Genomic DNA, 22,555 nt, shown 5'->3' with positions numbered 1-22,555 from the left:
ATAAGAAAGCAGAATGAGAGGGTGAACTCAGAGAATCCCTTATTCCTGCCTGTGATGTGTGGATACTGATAAAACGAGGACCAGGCTGGCTGTGAAGACAGAAAGCAAAGTGCACCCTTGCTCCTTTGTGCCCTAGTGGAGTAGCACCTGATGTTAAACAGCTAAGAAACTGTTTTAAGAACAAATCTGCCAATCTTTATTTCCTATGATGGGCACAGCTGCTGGAGAAAAGAAACAGGAATCACAAACTCCACTCAACATTCACACATTCTGTAGCACAGGCAGGAAGGAGGTTGGATAAGAATGTATGCGCTTCTTAGCTCCTGAGACTACGCTACTCACTTGGGGGAAAATCCACGATGTAATAATTCTGACAAGATTTACCCTTTTCTTTCATACAGAAGACAAACAGAATCTTAAGGAGGGCTGTGTATTTGGAAAATGAAATAGCAACATGGAGTCGTTTTTCCTCATAAACATGCATATTGGCAAATGGGACTAAATAATTAGTGAAATGATTGGTACAATTTGAGAAATTTCAGGTTAGTTTTAGAATTAATGTATGGTCTAAAATATTAAAAACTCTCAATTTCAGGGTTTAAAGTGATACATGTATTTATATTTCAACAAAATTCGGTTTAAGGTTTATCTTTAGTTTTTTTTAAAGGGCACCCTCTGTGAATAAAAGGAGAAAGAAGATGACAACATGTAGTGATGAAAATCCATTGTCTAATGATTTTTATCCAGTTAGATGCTGGTTCACTTACAATGTATCCAATGCCTGGAAGATTTGTGGAAAAGACAGGTAAAGGCTTCACTTCCCATCTCAAGGCACCCAAAACACAATCTCAACTGAAACCAGAAACCAGTGCCTGCCAGACTAAAAAACAACAACAATAACCAAAAACAGGGAGCTTATTATTAGTGTCAACAATAGGCCTTTGTCAGAAAAGATCCCCCCCCCCCCCCCCCCGCTTGTTCATTACGGTCTTTCTCTTCCGAAGCAGCTCTACTTCTCTGTGAACTAGCATCCGAGGCTCCAATCTGTGAATCGGTTAGTCAGATGGCTCAGACTGCCCTAACTGCAGCTCCAACATTTTAGGATTGACAAGTCCCAGAGCAAGAACTCAGGCAAGACCTCACTACTTAGTGCTAGAGGAATTGAACAGCATGGACCTCTGGTCATTTGAGTGACTGTGGGATGAAACAAAACAAAATAAAAATATTATATATGTTTTGTATCTGTGCCAAAAGGACTCTTACTGAGCACTGGGCAATGTGAAAATAATACAATCACAGAGCAAAGACAAAACTGTTGAAGATTTTTATCTTTCAGGTTATGAAAAATAAAACATTTCACTCAGTTCCTTCCACAGTTTTTAAATAGTGGGTTTTAGGGGGTAGGGAGAGAATAAGTGTGTTTATCCATTATCCCAGTTCAATGGGCAACTCTAAGATGAAAAGGAGGAAGCACTGGCATCATGAACAAATGTGTTAGAAACTCAGTTTAATGAACACATACATAACCTGAGTGCAAGCCCTTTTTAAATTCTGTGCTGTCTCTTCTCTTTTAGAAAGTTGACAGCCTATTTCAGGGTTGCGGGGGCAGCAAGGGGATGGGGGAAGTGGGGCAAACATTAAACCGCAAGTTTAGGCTGCCACATCTTCAATGATGAGTTTTGAGCATCCTCATCGGGCACAGCAGCATGGCACCACTGGGGAAGTGAGGCAGGAAATCGGCTGCTAATTACAGTTATGTATTAACATGTTGCAAATTAATCAGGAAGAGCATGTTTAGTGTCATTTTCTAAGAGAATTAAAACTAAGACCCATCAATGAAACAAAGTTTAACAGAGAATAAATAATACATTCCTCTTATAAGCACCACATGCCCCATGAACACAGGTGAGAACTAAGGATGGGAAAAAATGATTCTGACTTCTAATCTCCCAGCTAAGTGTTTAGAGTACAGGACTGGCCACATAATCTGGAGGGTCCAATACAAAATGAAGATGTGGGGCCCTTGTTCAGAAAGTATTAAGATGGTGACAGCAGAGTATTAAACCAAGTGCAGGCCCCCTCCACAGGATTGCACATGGCTATATGCGGTGAAGCTGGCCCCGTTAGTGGAAGAGATGTCATATTTTAAAACATATAAATAAAGCTAAATTTATGCTGCAATTGTTTTTGAAAAAAAATTACTTTTAACCTTAAATTGAATCACAAAAAGGGGGGAAAACCTCCGCTGCCCCCACTAGACTCCCAAACCAAAAACAAATAAAAATCTTGGAAGGCTGAGGAGCTACTACTGATTTCCCACCTGCTGCTGTGTGTGTGTCACTCCCTACTCACTCTTCCTTGCAATGCCTAGGTTGCCGTGAAGAATAAGATCCCAGGAGCAAGCAGATTGCACACTCCCATTGACAACGGTACTATACAGACTTGTAAACTTTTAAAATTATGACCCACATTAACAAATACATTTTATATTGCACCTAGTACACACACACACACACGTAAATAAATGAAAACAAAAGTGTCATGAAATAGGAATTCTCCTATGATATCCTTTGAAATTTTCTATTCAATTTCATTTAATTATATGCTACTGTGTTTCCCTGAAAATTAGACCTACCCATAAAATAAGCCCTAGCAAGATTTCTAAGCATTTGCGCAATATAAGCCCTACCTCGAAAATAAGACCTAGTGATGGGCGTGGCTACGTAGTGTACCTGCACAACCCATGCATTTCGTCGTGGAGCGGTAAAGAAGACGAGCAGTCCTTCTCATCTGCCCCATAAGAGCTCTATTGCTCGACATGAGAGATTGGGGCCAAGGGTTTAAAGGAAATAGAGTCTCAAGAAATTCAGGATGGAATTCGGGGTTGAGAGAGTTATGATGATGTTCTAGAAGACGACGACTTAACTGTACTTGAATAAATGTAGATTGTTGTACTGTACTTAAAAAAAATAACACATCCCCTGATAATAAGCCCTAGGGTGTCTTCTTGAGGAAAAATAAATATAAGACCCTGTCTTATTTTCGGGGAAACATAGTATTTCATTTTTAAAGATGCTGCTCATGACCCATTAAATGGAATTCACAACCCAGTAATTGTTCCAACTCACTCATGTGTTGAAACCTGCAAGTTGAAAAATACTGTTATAGTGGCTATTGTTTTTTCTCTGCTAGGTATGCTCTTCTCCCTGTTCCCCAGTCTTCTGGAAATACATTCTGCTCTCACTGCTGGGTCAATGTTAACTTACATTGAGACAATCTCAGCAGTCCTCTACACCACCTTCCCTGCACCCCCTGAGATTATTCATTTTGGAGTGGAGTGGAAACTCCCTTTTTTCTTGGGTTGCTAAGCTAAGAAGATCTGATTCAGGACTGTTTGAGGCAAAAAAAGAGAGATTCTCCGACCAAACTCCTGGTTCAGATACCAATAAAGTGGCTTCATTCTGGTTCTTCCTAGTTATGTCAAGCACTAAGAGCTTTAGATATTCTATGAGAAATTTTATTTTTTTTCAACCGCAAAGTCACAACTAATACAAACACCATGGTGAACAAAACATGTAAAGAGATAACAAACATATGTTATAGATATGAGTAGCTGTACCTTAAAAACCATGTTACTTACAGTTCTTTTTTTTTTTGCATTTTTAAACCTTTCTTTCTATTATTATGAAAGAAAAGCTTCCTTGTTTTCTCAGCATTTACAGAAATAACAAATTTCCCCACATTTTTATCTTATTTAACAAATAATTAAGTGTATGACTCTGGGTGTAAGACATAAATGTAAAATCAAAGAGTTATCTTAAGGATGAATTAGCCAAGGATGATGTTTAGAAATGAGAATAATAACAGCACCATTAAAATTTTTGATACTATAACTATCATTTACTGAATGTCTATGTGTTCCGGGAAGCTTATATGTTATCTATTTTAATAATTCTCATGACACTTTAAGACAAATAATACTCTCATTTTTTTACATTAAAAGGGAGGCACAAAGATATAAACTTGTTCAAGATTATCCAGCCTGAAATGGGTGTGGTTCTGTGATTCAACCCAAGACAGTCTGACTTCTACTTTCTGCTTCCCTGTTGCCTCTTCAGGGACTGCTGCAGAGTAGTCCATCACAGTTGCCCAATGTCCCACACATCGCTCTATTTTCTTTTTCTTTTTTTAAAGTGACAATTCACACTATTAACTGGCAATTCAAAAACAATACTGTTTTTCTTGATAGGTTATGTGTACAAACATGTTCTGTTACTATGGCAGATTTAACCAAGGTAGCAACAGACACCTGGAGAATGGCAGATACATCATCCATGCCCCTGGATCATAATCTAGCCTGAGTAACATTTCATGTAATCCAGACCTCCTACTAAATGCTAAGCCTGGAGTCCCAACCAATGTGCTATTTTTCTGGAGAAAAACAAGGCCACAGATAATAATTTTAAGTTTTATAAAATGTAGATTCCCTGCTAAAAGACAAATTCTTCTCTCTCTCTCTTTTTTTTTTTTTACAGCCATCATCATACTGAATCTCTCTCTCTTTTTTTAAAGGAGAATCAGATGGTACTCAAGAAAGACCCCAGCTGGTTAAATTTGGCCTCCAAAGTGGTCCAGATTCCTCTGGCTTTGGGCCTACAGAATTTTCCTTTGATCGCCTACAATGTTGAGCTTTTATTTTGAGCTTTGAACTGTCTGCATTTGCTCCATCTAGAATGAACAAGTAAGTGGTGAGATAAATCCTGGTCTCATAAAACTGTCTCCCTTATTTCAATAAATTCCTTAATTCATATTATTTCTAAAAAATGTCTGTTTTGAAGACATTTTCAGAAAATTTACAGAAAATCGATGTTTTTTTAATACTGCTAAGCTTCTTTCACTAGACATTTGTACTCATTTCTCCATTCATTTGTATCTCCATCTTATACTTCTGAAAGCAATTAGGAAAAGAGAAAGCAGACTAAAAAGCTCATTTGTATTTAACCAGATTTTAACAGATTTTTAAGATTTCTTAATTTAAAATTTAAAATATCTAACATTCTTTAATCCACACAGTATATTTGTTCATGTAAAAATTAGAAAACGCAGATAAGATGAATAAAGCATAAAACCAAAATTACCCTTACCCCAACCCCAACTATTCAGAGATAATCTCTGCTAATAGTTTCAATTTAATTTTCCAGACATTTATGTATGCATTGATAATAAATACCTGTATAATGTATCTTTAAAAATCAGATGCATACTATACATGCTATCGAAATCATTTCTTTATATCAATATATCATGAACAATTTTCTAATATTAATTACACATCTATATTATCATTTTAGCATCTATATAGTATTTTATTTTTTAGGTTTACTCTGAATTTTTAAATTAATCTCCTACCATTATATAATTTGTTTTCATTATTAATAACTATAAACAATGTTGTCTTTGGGACATATAACCTATTAAACAATTCCTAGCAGTGGAATTACTGAATCAAAGGGTATAAATACCTCAAAGGATTTTACATATTGTCATAGCAACTTGGTATGTAATACCAATTGGCAGATTGTACCAATTTATCCCCCTATTAGCAGTGTATAGGAATGTTCATTTCTACTTATTCTTTTAATCCCTGCCATCTAACAAGTGAAAAGGCTCTGTCATACATCACTTGTGTTTCCATGATAATGGTATAATCAGATTTACCTTCAAAATTCAATTTAGGGACACATTTATGGAATGGTGTCTCACTCTTCCACACAGTAACAAGAACACTGGTGAAAATGTCACTATCAACTTTTTCAGATATCTGGACATTAACCAAAGACATGCAACAATCTAAAGAGTATTTGTTCAAGAAAAATGGCTGAATCTAGGTGAGAATAGCTTGTTTTATAGCATTTTAACTTGTGTTATTTTCACCCACCCTTTCCCAGCTCTGCAGTAAGCCTTGAAAACCAACAGCCTCCCAGCCATAGCAGCTGTGAAAACCAGCAGTAATAATATTAAATGTAAATGACCTAAACATGCCAGTTAACAGTCAGAGATCGGCAGAATGGATTTAAAAAGAAAAATGACCAAACTAAAAAAAAAAATGATCAAACTATAGCCTGGCTACAAGAGATAATTTAAATTTAAATTAAATTAAAAGACACAAATGGGCTGAAAGAAAAGGGTAGAAAAGACATACCATACAAGCAGTAACCAAAATGAGCTAGACTAATACCAGACAAAACAGACTTCAAGATAAAAATTGTTACTGGAGACAAAGAAGCACATGTTATAATGACAAAGATTAAATCAATCATGTAGGCAGAACATTGCATACTTGCAATAACCATGTATGCGCCAAACAAAAGAGCCCCAAGTCACATAAAGCAAAACTGACAAAACTGAAAAAAGAAGATGACAATTCAATAATAGTTTGAGACTTCAATATCTCTTTCAATAATAAATAGAACAAGAGGGCAAAATATCAACAAACAAAAAGAAGATGAAAAACACTATAATCCAACTAGAACTAACATACATCAATAAAACACTCTATTGAACAACAGCAGAATATACATTCTTCTCAAGTGCTGAGATGGTAAAACTCCCTAAATTGATATACATATCATAGTCAATATCATCCCTAATTCCAACTGGCTTTTTTGCAGGAATCGACAAGCTGATCTTAAAATTTACATAGAAATGTAAAGGAACCCAAATAGTCAAAACGATCTTTAATAAAAACAAAGGTAAAGGATTCACACCTTCTGATTTCAAAGCTTACTACAAAGCAATAATAAGCAAGACAGTGTGGTAAAGTGACAATATAAATCCATGGGATAGAATTGAGAGTCTAGAAATAAACCTTTATGCTTATGGTCAGCCGATTTTTAACAAGGGTGCCAAGATAATTCAATAGGGAAAGAACAGTCTTTCAATAAATGGTTCTGGGACAACTGCATATCTGGACAACTGGATATGCAAAAAAAATATGACTATAGTCCCAGCTACTTGGGAGGATAAGGAGGGAAGACCACTTGAGCCCAGGAGTTCAAGTCCAGACTGGGCAACTAGTGAGAACTCATCTTTTTAAAAATATATAAATAAATAAATGATTAATTCTTTAATGTCACATTATACATAATAATGAAGTCTCAAAATAGAAAAAGTGGAAGTATGAAATTAAAAGAAGAAATATACAAATTTACAACTAAAGTGAAAGATTTAAAAATAAGTTTAGGCCAGGTGTGGTGGCTCACGCCTATAATCCCAGCATTTCTGGAGGCTGAGGCAGGAGGACTAATTGAGGCCAGGAGTTCAAGACCAACCAGAGCAACATAGAAACCTTATATCTACAAAAGTAAAATAAAAAAAATTAACTGGCTTTGGTGGTGCACACCTGTAGTCACATCTACTCGAGAGGCTGAGATGAGAGGATTGCTTGAGCTCAGGAGTTCAAGGCTGCAGTGATCTATGATTGGGTCATTGCACTCTAGCCTGGGTTGCAGAGCAAGACCCTATCTTTCTAAAAAAAAGTTGGTCAGTGAGGGGGGAAAAACAGTCACATTTGTTTCTTCATTTTTCACAGGGCTAGACATTTTCTCCCACAAAAATGTGAGAGGACATTTTTCATCTTTTATTTCCTGCCAGAAATTCATTTCTGCATACCTTTATAAGCCAACCAAGCTACAAGAAAAATAGTTTTATGCCAAATGATTGGTAGACTAACCTGATAGATATCATACAATGTATAAATTTTTATTTTACATATATTATATATTTGTTTTATTATCTCTCTTAAAATACAAGTTTAACATATTTCAATTTTCCCCAAAGTTTCCAAATCACAAAAATGGATAATTCCCACCCAAGTGATTTCAAAATTAATGAAAAATTACATGTCAGTGGTTAGGTATCTATGTTTATAATGATAAAATGCTGGTATTAATATCAGTATTTTTTCAATATATTCAGAATTGATAAAATTTTTTAAAAAGTGAAACTATGCAGGTAATATAATTCAAAAGCAAAAAGATCATAATAAATGGTAAAATGTCCATTTATAAGACATAAATGTTATATACGTACAACAGAACAGTGTGGTAGCTTAAATGAACTATAGTCATGTATAGCAACATGAAAAAAAAAATCTCAAAAACAAGGTTGAGTGAAGAAAACAAACTTCAAAAGGAAATCATGTGAATAAAACTTATAATCATGCATAATATTTAGAATCCAATTATTACATATTGTTCATTACAAAGCTCACTTGTCTAGCTAGTCTAAGTTTTACCAGCGGTTCCCAACCTTTTTGGCACCAGGGACTGGTTTCATGGAAGATAATTTTCCAAAGACTGGGGGTGGGGTGGGTGGTGTCACGGATGGGAGGGGAGTGTCATGCAGGTCTCAGGCGGTGATGCACGGCCCGTTTCCTAACAGGCCACAGACCAGTACCAGGCTGAGACCTGGGGGCTGGGGACCACAAATCTAGACTACACAGTGTTGGCCCATCACAAACTTTCGTGTTATGGCATGAGATTACAGAGGGAAGCTAAAGAAAGAGCCCTTATGAATTCTAACAATTGGTTCCCTTGTGGGATATCATCATGGACCCGATTTACTTCCTCCCACAGCATCTACCTCCGTTGCAGGAGAAGCCACTTGGGGCTCAGTACCTGGAGAAAGTAATTTGAGTAACTATTTGTCTTTATGTTAAGGACATAGTGTGGGGCCCAGTGCAGGAGGTGGGCCTGGTAGTAAGGACAAAGTGAATCTTGAAATGAACCAGGATTATCTCCTTTCACTGGTTGCTAAGAGATACTTGAATAAATTTGTGGGTTACCTCTAGGAAATATATACAATTGTGTGATTTGTATTTCAATTTTTAATCTCTCCCTCAATCCTTACTGTTCTCTCATCTATATTTTTTATCCAGACTTATTTTATCCTCCTGTGTGTGCTTATATGTAGTCACAAACAGTGTGTATTTATAATTATAAAAGAAATTTTGATAAATTTGATTGAATTAATTCTTAATAATTCTGTTCATCAAAGGATATCATGAAAAGAATAAACGGCAAGCTACAAGGTGGAAGAAGAGATTTGCAATACATATGACAAAAGGCTCACATCCAAAGAACATAAGGGACTCCTATAAATCAGCAAGATAAAGATGGATAACCAAAATAAAAAATGGACAAAGTTGGTAAATGACAGAGCTAAATTTTAGCTCTCAATTTGAAGTCTTACTTTAGCTTTTAAAAAATATTATTTCAGTTATTATTTGTAATGCTATCACCTAGCGAGAATGACGATCACTGTTTATACCTTCACCTTGGTAGAAAATTTCTAAATTCTTTTTTGGGAGGGAGGGTGAATAACCCTTATAATAGCCCTTTCTTATAATAATTTTATATGTATAATGAATTGTGATTACAAATATTGGCTTATACTAAATACACTATTCCACAATCTGCCTTTTTCATATGACATAATTCATCTTAAAAAAACCCAAACAGACTATTATATAGATTCTACTGTACGGGTTCAATATAAATTCTTTAAAAGATTTCCAATTTACATTCCCACAAAACGTGTCCATGTGTGCCTGCTTTACTATACTCTTACCAGCACTATACCCTTACCAAGTATCTGGTTCAAACACATAAACAGTGATCATAAAACTTCCTTCTAGCACAAGAAAAGCAAGGAGGACAAAGACGTACAGGAGGAGTATAGTAACGAGGAAACAGAGAAGCCAAAGAAGGAGTTTTAAAAAGGGACAAGTGGCTGAAAATGAACAAAGTAATGAGGAAATGGGAAAGAGGTTAAATATAAAAAAGTTGGGCATATTTCAGGAATATCTTTGTTAATCAGGTCATGAATCTGAGCCAAGTGTATCAAAGGCATAATTTGATTAAGAGTCAATAAAAGAGGGTCTGATTCAATTCAATTAATGATAAGTGTGACCAAATATCTTAACTTAAGCTCTTATTTTTAACTACTTATAAGTTTCCTTTAGATATTTCCTTTGAAGTTTGAATGTTTTCTCCTCAGTTATTAGTCAGTTTTTCCTCCAAAGCTGAATGTTATCTGAAGAAAATTCCCAAAAGCTCACTCAGAGTTTTTAGAGCAGAACAAAGTACATGTTTTACACTTCTAAAGAAAATGTTCAGACTTTGGTTGCAGTTGAATAACTTCAAAATGGCTTCATTTTAAAATCTAGGAGAAGAGAAGTATCCAAAGGAAATGCATATTTTAGACTATTTGCTTTAACATAGCTCCAAATCAAATGAGTAATACAGGAACTTGGAATTATTGGTAGAGGATCTCTGGCTGGTCTATCATTACCTACAAATATAATAAGGGCTTAGAGTTATTTCACTCCCTTCTGGAAAAGGCAGGATTTTCATTCTACTCCATGTTCTTGGCTGCCTTACAGCTCCTTTAACTTTTTCTGAGTTTGTCTGTAACTTCTAGAAGGCACTGTGAAGGAGGAAAAAGAAAGTTGGTCTGGAAGGGCAGTTGCTCTGGCCTTTGGTGACATTGGCCATGAGACCTAATCTCTCCATTCTTGTATCCTCACCATTATAAGGCATCCCAGGCAAACCCAATCTGCCCCCTTCACAGGGAGGTCAGTTGGTAGATTCAAATGAGTAATGGTTTTAGCACATTATGGACAGGCATAAAGTGCTAAAGTATTATATCTGTCTACTCTCTACTTATATTAACACTTTGTCAATTGAGCAACTCCTAAAATCAGGTTTGAAGGATAAATATTTATGGGAACCAGTGTTGGTCAAAGGAGGGCTTGGGGTAGAAAGAAATATCTTATTTTAATAAAACTATAACATAATTCCCGACGACCATTTCAAGAGTATTAATAAGTTAGAAGCTCACATTTAAAAAGGAAGTGGAGGAGAAAAAGGTCTCAGTCTTTAGAGATTCTCTGAAGAGCTTAGTCTAGAAGACAGTTACTGAGGCAATGTGTGAGAAAGCATCTTTGCATCAGTGCTCAGATACTCTTGAGAAAGAAAACCAGAAAAATAAGGACCAAAAGGTAGTGTTTGGATAACACTGATGAACTGAAATATGTTACGTGGATATCTTACTGAGTGCTCTGGGCTTTCAGGGGGAATGAAATAACGTACCCGTGAAAGGACTACAGCAGGAGAGTTGGCTTGATGCTGGCATATTATTACAGAGAAAATGAGAAGAGGAAAGGGAATGTATCAAATCAACACAGTTCTATAACCCTGGGTATTCTAGCCACTGTTTGATAAAATAGTTGCTTCTTTGGCAGAAAAAAAGAAAGAAATTCATTCCCTAAACAATAGCAAGGCTGAGAATCTAGACAGACAAAAGCAGACCGATGTAAAAGTGTAAAGATGAATACATAAAGTTTTAGAAATATTAAGAGCAAAAGGAGTAATCTAAACTGCTTCCCTTTGCTACTTTTGTCTGGTGTGCAGTGAATTTTCCACAGTTCCCCAGGATAGAAAGAAAGGCTGTCAGAATCCAGTCCTAGGTTTTCCTCACAAATATATACCAAGGGAGGGAGGCATGACAAGGTCTGCTTTGGATTAAAGTTATGGACATCAGATTTCAAAACCAAGAACAAAATGTTTCAGGACTTTATTTCAGTTGTGTCTCACCCAAACCAGAAAAATTGGGGAAACCAGAATCCCGTAGTTCTGAATTTCTTTAATGATTTGAGAAGTAGGAGAGGCAATGACATTCTCATATATTAGTATAACTATGAAAAAAGGATAATGTGGCTACATCCCAACATTAAAAAATATTTTTGACAATGTTTCCTAGTTAGCACCAGTGACGGCTGTGGCTAACATGGAGGAAGGAATTAAAGAGCTGTGTTTTCTCGTTATGTTTAAGATCATCTTCCCTACTACCCTCAGGCGTGACTTGAGGTCTGAGAAAAACATACTGCACAACTTGATTTTTATCTTATAGGGCTACAACCTAGACTTTCAAAATTGTCACAAGTTAAGAGGGAGTCCTAATGAAAAAATGATAGCTTTATTATTTTAGTCTGTAATTATTCAAAAGTAGCATAATGCATCACCACAGGAATCAAGGGAACCAGGACAATATTTTTAGATGTTATTAATACCTATCCACTGATATAGAAATTTTAATTATGACATCTGATAATCAACATTAGGCCATTTTCTTCTAATCAATATAATATACTTTTATATAAAAATCTGACCTCTATTAGCTAAATCAGGTAAAAAAGGAATAAATGATCTGTAATGTCCAGAAGAACCAGATTTATGTGCTAGAATTAGCTGATTAGCTGCCCAAGGAATTTACTTTCTTTTCTATTTTGATAATTTTAAAGTAGTAAATTGATTAGAAATGAAATCATGACATATATTCCTTTATATATATAATGCATTCATCTCATATACAATGTATATTGATAAACACTTATCTTCTAGCTATAATGTAAACATAAGAAATAAAATCACATATGCCCCTTACATTTTCTGTGTAGTTGATAAATGTAATTTTTATTTTACTGGATAGCAAACTAAAGAGAAATGGTGACCTACATAACAAAGGTTTTCCTTCCTCCATATACCTTATTCTGACCAAAAGCATATCTCATTTTTATAAGAGCTTTAGGGCAAAGTTGATTTTTTTTTCTTCCATTTTTGCATTTCTTTAGGTATCCTGGTACCCAGCACATAGTAGCAAGCCATCAAAGTACTTTTTGTCTTGATCCAACATTCAAAGAAATCAGAAATGTTATAATTAATAGATCTGCTTCCAAAATATGCAGTATGTTTAAACTACTACATCCAAGGATTATGGAACAACAAATGAACACAGATAAAGATAGAGATACATAGTTGAAATTCTGACAGCAATTGCCTAAATTATGTTTTGATAACTGATTGTCATATATTTTAACATTCTTTTAGGCACTTTGTTTTACAGGTATGGGGCAACTGGCTGACAAACAACTCATTCTTAAACAGAGTTCTTGGGTTGACTCCAAAGCCCATATACTTGCAACCCAGGAAAGATTCTGAAATGCATGAACAGGTAACTCTCAGCTCTATATGAGATACTGGTTCATGGAAACTTTATCAACCCTATACACAAAAGAAATGCTACAGAGGATCGCCTATGCATTTTAATGGAGATATTAATATCTATATAGAAATAAAAGGAAATATTTACAAGAACCGAGAAGCCAGGAATTCTTGTGTACCTAAAAAGATACACAGTGTTAAAAGCAGACTTTAATATGTTAGATCTTATTTTAGTCAGCTATTGGGGATATCTCACTTCCTTCCCTTCACTTTCTACTCTATTAGAAGGATATCTAGGGCTGGGCACAGTGGCTCATGCCTATAATCCTAGCACTCTGGGAGGCTGAGATGGGAGGACTGCCTGAGCTCAGTAGTTTGAGACCAACCTGAGCAAGAGCGAGACCCTGTCTCTACTAAAAACAGAAAACCTAGCCGGGTGTTGTGGCATGCACCTGTAGTCCCAGCTACTGGGGAGGCTGAGGCAGGAGACTCACTTGAGCCTAGGAGTTTGAGGTTGTAGTGAGCAACGATGACACCACTGCACTCTACCTGGGGTGACAGAGTGAGACTCTGTCTCAAAAAATAATAATAAAAATAAAGAAGGATTATAATACTTATTATTGGCATTCAGTCTGCAACCTCTGCCTCTAACAGCATATCAATGGCATCTTCTCCATCCCCCCAAAACACACACACACACACGCATATGAACACTGAACTCCAGCTCAGAGGCACAGTTTTTTATACCCCTTAATTATCCTCCATAATCAACTCTGACTCATCATCAAGCCTTTATCATCCTCAATATCCACACTTACACCTGTTAAGTTTCCCTGTTTGGGGAGGAGATCACAATACTGAATCAGTTCTCCAGGCAGGCATATCAGGGCCACTTCATCACTCACTCACTGCTTAGCAGAAACAAAACTACACAACAGCCTACAGGATTCTGTAAGAGCAGAAAGGCCACATCACCAACACACTTCACGGCTCCGCAATGAATCAATTTAGAGCCCAGCTGCAAAGTCATTCACATTTGCCAAGAGAGGTTCTGAGTACTCTTTGGGACCCACCCATCACACAAACAACGATTTAAACAAAATGAAAATAAAATAGGATGACTCAGTCCAACACTTCTGATTTTATCCTGTAGGAAGAAGGCTATACAATGATCTGATGATTAGCCTAGGGATTTCCATGTTACTTTCATTTTCAGAACCTCTGCATAGTGTTTAAAGTATAGATAGCATCTGAATCAATCTGAACACACAAACTTGTGTGCTCATACATCTGACAGGGGAGCTTACCACTCTGAGTGTGCCATGTGGTTCCCCATGGTTATTTTTGGTTATTTTAAAAATCCTAGAATCAAGTCAAGAAAGCCATGAAGCCAGTTCACTCCATCCCCCACACCCTAATTCCTATCATTTATTTGTATTGGGTAATCAAATGATAACTCATTGCCTGTCCAAAGAACACTTACCTCATTGTCTGACTCCACGAGAACTTGATCATATTCACTAAGCGCTACTAGAAACATGATAGAGGTGACATTTTCAAAGCAGTGTATCCATTTTCTTCTCTCTGACCTCTGGCCCCCTACATCAACCATTCTGCAAGGTTAACAATACTCAAATTAATAACATATAAAGAAAGATTTTTAAAAATCAATATAAATATAGCACTACTTACAAACTTATAAAAAATATTCTCTTGAAAGACAATGGTCATCCAAATTAATTCAATTAATACTTATTGAATACCTGCTAATTTTCTGTTACCTAATAGTCAAAGTCAAGACATTCTGGGTAATAAACTATTGTGGTTATTAGAAAGTTACCAGATGTGTATGAAAATTTTAACTTTGTAAAAAAAAAATCCTTATCTGTGCTGAGCAAAATGTCATTTATTTAAATAAGCACTAAAGGGTCAGAAACAAATGAGTTTTATTTGTGTAAGTCCTATAAGCAAATACTAAACTTCAGTTTCTTTTCCATTACAATCAGAACAAAAATCCTCATGTATTTCTGGAGGATGTTAGAAATGACTGCAAATACATTTCAAAGATATGAGATGCGATATATCTCAATATGGGAAGTATGATGTTTCAACTAACTGCAAACACGGCCTGCACTGATCCTTTATCAGTAAGGTAAGCATTTTGGGCAACTTTTCCCTCCCAATATTGATAATAATTTGGGACAGGTCCAGCCACATCAGGTAACATGGTGCCATTAGTTTTGTGCACAAACTGACTTGCTAACCAGCTGGAATGAAGTGTTGTATAAAAACATCAAGATGCTACGAGGTGCCACACAGAAGCCATCATGTGAACCACTTCAAGGGTTTGTTTGTAACACATCAATTCTGTGCTGAGTTACTGCTCAGAAACCACACCATCAATTTGAGTAATAACCTATGTATGAAAATATCTAGCAGTGCTTGGTACTGAATCAAAGTTTCTTCAAATAGTTGAATCCGTATCTTGACTGAAATGTACACAATGTTTACGGGAGAAAATACTCTCAGAGAATGAGAGGCTTAGGTACAAAAGTTTGAAAGTAGGGCCCTTTAAGCATTTGCTGAAAACTGCACTTGTTCCTGGTATTGCCCTGCTGCCACCCAGCATTAAATCTAAACTAAAAACTCAAGGGACTTCCAGTGACTGCTTTTAAGTCTTCAAAGGCATAGAAAAGAGACCTAAGGAGCAAAACTATGTATCCAGGGAGACCTACGAACTATGGCCATCAAAACTGGAATTGTTAGGTCTTTGGAAATATTATAATAAAAAGCTGGCTCTTCCCTTATGCCAGCATGTGAATAATATGCTTCTCATTTACATGAAATCCTTATTCCATGAAATGCTCTCACAATGGGCCCCCCCATAGGATATTTTTGACGGTGATAGGAAATTATACTCCTAAGTCACTAACTTTTGTCATAGTGACAAAAAATGTTCTTTAAAAGCTAGTGCACAGGCCGGGCGCTGTGGCTCACGCCTGTAATCCTAGCTCTTGGGAGGCCGAGGCGGGCGGATTGCTCAAGGTCAGGAGTTCAAAACCAGCCTGAGCAAGAGCGAGACCCAGTCTCTACTATAAATAGAAAGAAATTAATTGGCCAACTGATATATATAGAAAAAATTAGCCGGGCATAGTGACGCATGCCTGTAGTCCCAGCTACTCGGGAGGCTGAGGCAGAAGGATCACTGGAGCCCAGGAGTTTGAGGTTGCTGTGAGCTAGGCTGACGCCACGGCACTCACTCTAGCCTGGACAACAAAGCGAGACTCTGTCTCAAAAAAAAAAAAAAAAAAAAAAAAAAAAGCTAGTGCACAAAATGTGGAAGAAACAAGATGTAACAGTAATCAGGTACCAGAAATTGCTAATTGTGAAGCAATGGAATGAAAATCCCCATGAACTGCTGTATGTTTTCTGAAAATACTCTATATTATGGTTATAAGAGGAAGGAAATATGGGTGTCTCAAATTACAGATTCTCAAAATGTTATAAACTCAAAACTTGAGTAACACTAAATGCTGGAGCTACAAGGAACACTGGGGGATCATCTAATGCAACCATTTTATAGATAAAAGAACTGAGGCTCAGAAATTTTTCCTGAATGCCATCCACATTGTGGTCATGTCTATTAGAGCAATGGATGGCAGCCAGATTTGACCACAGGTGCAGAGATTGGTTAGAATAAAATACAGTGCTCTGGCAAGGAAAGGAGAGACCATAATGAGAACCACATGGCAGAGTCACAGTGCAGGAGTTACACAATTCCTACTTCATAATCTGATACTAACACATTCATCTTCAATGGGGTGGGCTCTCCTGAGAAACTCAATTCTCCATGCTCAATATTCACATGGCTTCATTTCTCAAAACACCATGTATTTGTACTCTAACTAAAAGCACAACTGAATGATTGCATAATAAGAGAGTAAATGAAAGTACATTGGTATTGTTTATTTTTTTCTCATCTTAAAAATAATGGAATGCTTCTGTTGAAGTATTATCCAGACAAAACCAGCAGTAGTGAGAGAGGAGGTAATACATTTTCATTCTATTTTGCTATATAAATATAGACTAGGTTAACTAACCCATTTTCAAAATCACATATTTTGAAAATTTTCAAGCAACTCATTTTATGAATATAAAACATCATATATTTTTATTACTATTGAAAAATTCTGCATTGGTTCCAGAGGACTTGGAGGAAGCATCAATATGAAAGTTTCCAACAACATATAATTTCTATTACTGAGAGGGTCATAAGATCATTCATACATTAAATAATTCTAAAAATATATCCATTGTCTTCATGGTTAAAGAGATACCAAAAATAATTATAGTTAGGATCAATGATTGAGTAACTGATTTTGTTCAACCACCACCAAACTAAGATTTTACTGACTGCTTGGTGATTTAAGTTGCAATAAGAAACTCTCCAGTACATCCTTATGCTGCTTCCTCTTTCAGGAGTACCTTATTTTACTTTTGTAAATAATGATAATAATTAGTATAAAAGCTATATTGTTTTAAAGTGTACGCATGATTTCAATATTTATAGAGTTTACCAACTGTACCCAAGGCATAAAAGCTGAGAAGTAGGTTTTATGAAATCGGTTAGTACCTGAAAATGACACTTTGTAAATCAAAGGGATATTCGATGATCCCTGTGGTGGGGACTCGAACTCTAAGCACATCTTGTTGCGTAGGCAGGTAGGCAGGGTCAGCTACACGGTCCAAGTCATTAAGATAGCTAGAGAAAGGAAGACACAACGAGAATGTCAGTGACCATCACACCAAATCTGTCTATGGAAAGGGAAGGACAAAAATGAGTCCTAAAAGAGAAGTGAAAAAGAGAAAAAAAAATATCAGAAAGTGCTAAAGAAGTCTGGGGAAAAGACAGATAAAGTCAGCCTTCCATCACTCAGTGGAAAGTTATCCACCTATGAATCACCTACACACCAAATTTCTCATTTCTTCTCTTATTATCAACTAGAACCTGTACTTTCCAAGGCAAGTATAGGAAGAAAAAGAAATTCAAATTAGTCTTCTACCCTCTACTTATTTAGCAGTTCTGGTTGGTAAAACAGGAGTTTAAAACAAATAGTTTTTGAGATAACAGAGTTGCACATAAGGTCAGAATGCTTTTTTTTTGGCCAGTTTGCAGAACATCAGAGTCTTTTCCTGGAATGAATTTCCTTATTCCCCTAAGAGAAGACAACAGGATACCATGTCCTAAATTCTGTCTAGAACCTAAGTCATTCATGATTAATGTGAAATCATCAGATTTCTAGTTACTGCAGTAATAATGTCTAAGGTCTGATAGTCCCAATGTTTAGTCATCACACCTTAACTACAAATTTATCTAGTTATATGATATGTTTCCATTTCCTTAAAAAATTTTTATTTTAAAATTATTTTAGACTCACAAGAAGTTGCAAAAATATTACACAGAAATATACCCTATATTTATACCCCATAAATAGGGTATAAATATATATACTTAGGGTATATTTTTATATACTAAATATAATAAACTAAATATACTATATTACTAAATATTATATTATATAATATATAATATTAATATATAAATATAATATATATACCAAATATAATATATTATATTTAGGGTAAATATATATTTAGGGTATATATATAAATATACCCTATACCCTACACCCAGCATTCTCCAATGATAACATCTGACTTAACCACAGCACATTATCAAAACCAGGAAACTGACATTGATGAAACACTATTAAAGAAACTACAGACCTCATTTGGATTCCACCAAATGTGACCCATATACTCTGTGTGTGTGTGTGTGTGTGTGTGTGTGTGTGTGTGTGTGTGTATGTATGTATGTAGTCGTCCCTCAGTGTCTGTGGGGACTGGTTCCAGGACCTCTCACAGATACCAAAATCCATGGATGCTCACGTCCTCAATATAAAATGGGGCAGTATTTGCATATTATCTATGCACATCCTCGTACATTTTAAATCATCTCTGGATTACTTATAATACCTAATACAATGTAAATGCTATGTAAGTAGTTATTATACTGTAGTGTTTAGGGAATAAGAAGAAAGTCTGTACATGTTCAGTATAGATGCATTTTTTTTCCTGAATATTTTCAATCAGTAGTTGGTTTAACTCATGAATTTGGAACCCACAGATATGAAGGGCCAAATGTATAAGCAGGGGAAGGGTATCTAGTTCTATCAAATTTTATCGTATGTAGAGATTCAGGTATCACCATCATAATCAGGACACAGACTGTTCTGTCACCACAAAGAATCTGTCTGTGTTTCCCCTGCCAGCCCTAACCCCTGGCAGTCACTCATACGTTCTCCACTGCTGTAATTTTTCCATATCAAAAATCTTTTATTCCATTCACATTCTATTCTCTCAAAGTACAAAAAATAATTTAGAATGTTAAGAATGACATGATCTGATGACAACCAGGTGAAAATGACTGTTCTGAACAGTACCTTCATGATTCCAGAGAGCACTATTCCCTCCTTTGCCCTGGGGAGGATGGAGGACGGACATGGTTTCAAATACACAACTACAAAGTGTATACACACAGTACCTAACTTGTGAACAAGGTTAAAGGAAAGGTGGAAACATTAATAGAATTGGAAGGAGTTGGATCTTTGACTCATTTATGCCCACAAACAAAAGACAGTGAGCTCTGAGGTAATGAATATTTGTTGGATGGATTTCCTATGCTGAGATATAGTTTTAGCATTATTTAAACAGCAGTTTTAGCAGTAGTGTGTCTATTGATATTCTTAAATTTGAAACTGAGTGTTAAAAAGAAATATTATGTTGAGTCTGTAAGATTCATGGAATCATACAACAGTAGGGCTAAGTCTGACTTTAATAAAGAAAGTTACTGCCTCTTTGGAGGTATCAATTCTTTGAAACAAAAAAGTAGCAGCCTAGAAATTCCTATTGCAAATGAATTAATTTGTATTCTAGGGGCCTTATCCTGGACACCCTAATGATTCTTTAGCTGGAAATTAGCTCTCTACTAGCTAATAAGAGCCAGTTTGATATCTTTAATTATTATAAACTGGCTAGAGGAGAATGAGTGAGGCTGGGAGAATATTGTTGTGAAAGGCAGGAAGGAAATGCAAAAATGGAATGGACCACAAATTTTAGTAAATATCATGGCATGGCCCTGGAGTCCTCTGATAGAGTTAACATGCTTGTGGTTCTGGGAGTTGATCTGTACCTTATTCTACAGATAAAACTAGCTCATCACATCATATATACAAAATCAACTGGCTACTCTGTGTAGATGTAGTTTTCAAATTTATCAGTTCCTTGATTTGAAAAGCTTGAGCACATATTTTGAAATACACAAGATCACCATTTATCTAACTACTGTATGTAAGAACTTACTTCAGAGGAATATAAGAAATTTAAATTTACAGTGGCAAGTTTGCTCAGAAATATGTTGCCCAATAAACCATTTCTGCTCCCTTAATGCCACACACAGAAGTCAGACAGAGGGTTGCTAATACTTGTATATAAGGTGCTATGGTGTCCTACCACAGAAGAAAATTATGGCTTTCTATTTCCTGAAGATCAACCAAACAGATTACTTGTTGCCACTCCATTTTAAAACACAGACAGGTAGTTTGCACAGGAGTATTTAAAGAACCAGCGCATAAAGTGGGAAATTATCTGTCACATTGCTTAGTAGGAACTTTGATACTTTATCTCCAATTTAGAAGGATGAACTGAGCTACCTGGAAAACATGCTCGGGTAAGATGGTACACACCTGCTATTGAAAAACCACTTAAAGGGCTTAGAGACTACCATAAAAAAATTGGCAGTGGTATCTGCCCATAAATTCAAGGTACTGAGATATTAGCTGAATATCTACAATATCCTTACTTGCAAGAGTACTTTTCCCTCCTCATCTTCTTTTGCTCCTTTTCCATGGCAGTGTAGTTCATAGAAAATTTTTTAAAATGGCATAACAAAAACATACACTGAGCACGTGGTGCTTGCTGGGCTCTGTCTGTTCATTGGCTGGGTATGAACATATTTCATGGCAAACAAATGGCCATGAAAGATGTTCCATACATGTCTGTTTAACTTAAAAGTAAACTACAGTTCTTGCTTGACAATTCTTTTTGTTTTGCCTCCATTAGATGGTGGAGAGAAAGGCTCACTTCATTTAGGGTAGTAAAAAAGTTAAATTAATCTAGTTTAACAAAAGAAAAAGGCTGAAGGGAACTCCATTTAGCTCTGCTAGTTGCAACACACATTAACTAAAACCAAAACAAACCAAAAAGCCCCAAACAAGGCAAATGGAAACAAACCAATAACAAACCCTCCAACCAAAAGTCAAACTACTTTTACCTAGAGGAAAATCCGGGTGCCTCCGAAGCTACCCAGGATTGAAGATGTGTCACAGACAATTTGTGAAGCCAGTGAAATGTGCAGACAACCAAGAAGTGCATTTTGTTACTGCCAAGGAGAGGCCAGTGTGAAGAGCTTCTGCCTATAAACCCCTCAGCACCCCTCACTCTAGGCTCACAGTACTATCTGCATTTCATGTTTGCTACGGGAAAAAGCCACTCTATTCCCTTTGAAATGGAGGTCTAGCATCCTCATAAAACTAGTGCATCCTCATTTGTTGATCATTACCACATTTTGAGAAAAGGTAATAGAGTCTCTTATCTGAATTCTACTTTCCATTGAAGCATTTCATGTTCTGAAGAAAATCTTTGGTGGACTATGGGGGACAGGTTCATGTTGGATTATTCCATTCATTTAACCTTTTAAAAAGAAACATCACAGTCTAAAGAAATTTATATGGCAGAGTAAATTCGGAGAGTTAATTATAGCCATAATTTGTTTTGTAGGAATGATTCTGCGTGGCTGCTGAGGTCATTCTCAAGGGTGTTGCTATGGTGACAGGCACAGGTACATTTCCAAGGCAATGTATGTGTAACAAGTGTCTGGCAGTAGCTCTCTGCTGATGTCAGGGACAGAAAGCACCCACGGTATACCTGGGACTTATTAAGTATCTAGGTGCTAGGAGACAAGCTATGTTCAAGGGTGTATTACTATAGAAAGGGGGGAGGTTTAGCTGCTTAAACTCAACTTATTTCAATCCATGGGGATTTAATAATGACTTTCCATTGTGTTGAGACATTTAATTGATAGTTTGATTTTAAAAAACACAAAAAACTCAACATTCTTCCACATTTGTCCAGTTAGCTATGGCCCTCACACTTGGTAGTCAGGGTCCAGGACTGCCCTGGTCCACAGCCGTATCACCAACACTTTGCCAAGGTCCTGGGACACCGCAGGCGCTCAACACATGACCCAAATTAAACTACTTTATGGAGAAGGCTATAGTGATTAGAAATGGAGGTTGCAGCTTTTAGGAAAAAATACAGCAGTAGGGAGGTTGTCAGCTACTCATCTTTACCTAATTACCTCTCTGAGCTAT

The 22,555-nt window shown here is 36.2% G+C and overlaps 1 protein-coding gene across 2 annotated transcripts in view; it reads right to left on the bottom strand.

Annotated features, from left to right (window-relative positions):
- The window catches only part of GNAQ (G protein subunit alpha q), a 283,732-nt gene that overhangs the window by 48,061 nt on the left and 213,116 nt on the right, over positions 1-22,555 (bottom strand). For both annotated transcript variants that reach the window (XM_012759768.3, XM_076008609.1), the window contains exons 4-5: positions 17,698-17,826; positions 14,548-14,677 (exon numbers count right to left, since the gene is read on the bottom strand). In XM_012759768.3, coding sequence (XP_012615222.1) covers positions 14,548-14,677; positions 17,698-17,826 — 259 coding nt within the window. The remainder of the gene's footprint in view (positions 1-14,547; positions 14,678-17,697; positions 17,827-22,555) is intronic.

This window comes from Microcebus murinus, chromosome 12, assembly GCF_040939455.1.
Source record: "Microcebus murinus isolate Inina chromosome 12, M.murinus_Inina_mat1.0, whole genome shotgun sequence".
NCBI lineage: Eukaryota > Metazoa > Chordata > Mammalia > Primates > Cheirogaleidae > Microcebus > Microcebus murinus.
The sequence above is the reverse complement of the archived record's forward strand: the minus strand, read 5'-3'. Positions and strand labels throughout refer to the sequence as shown.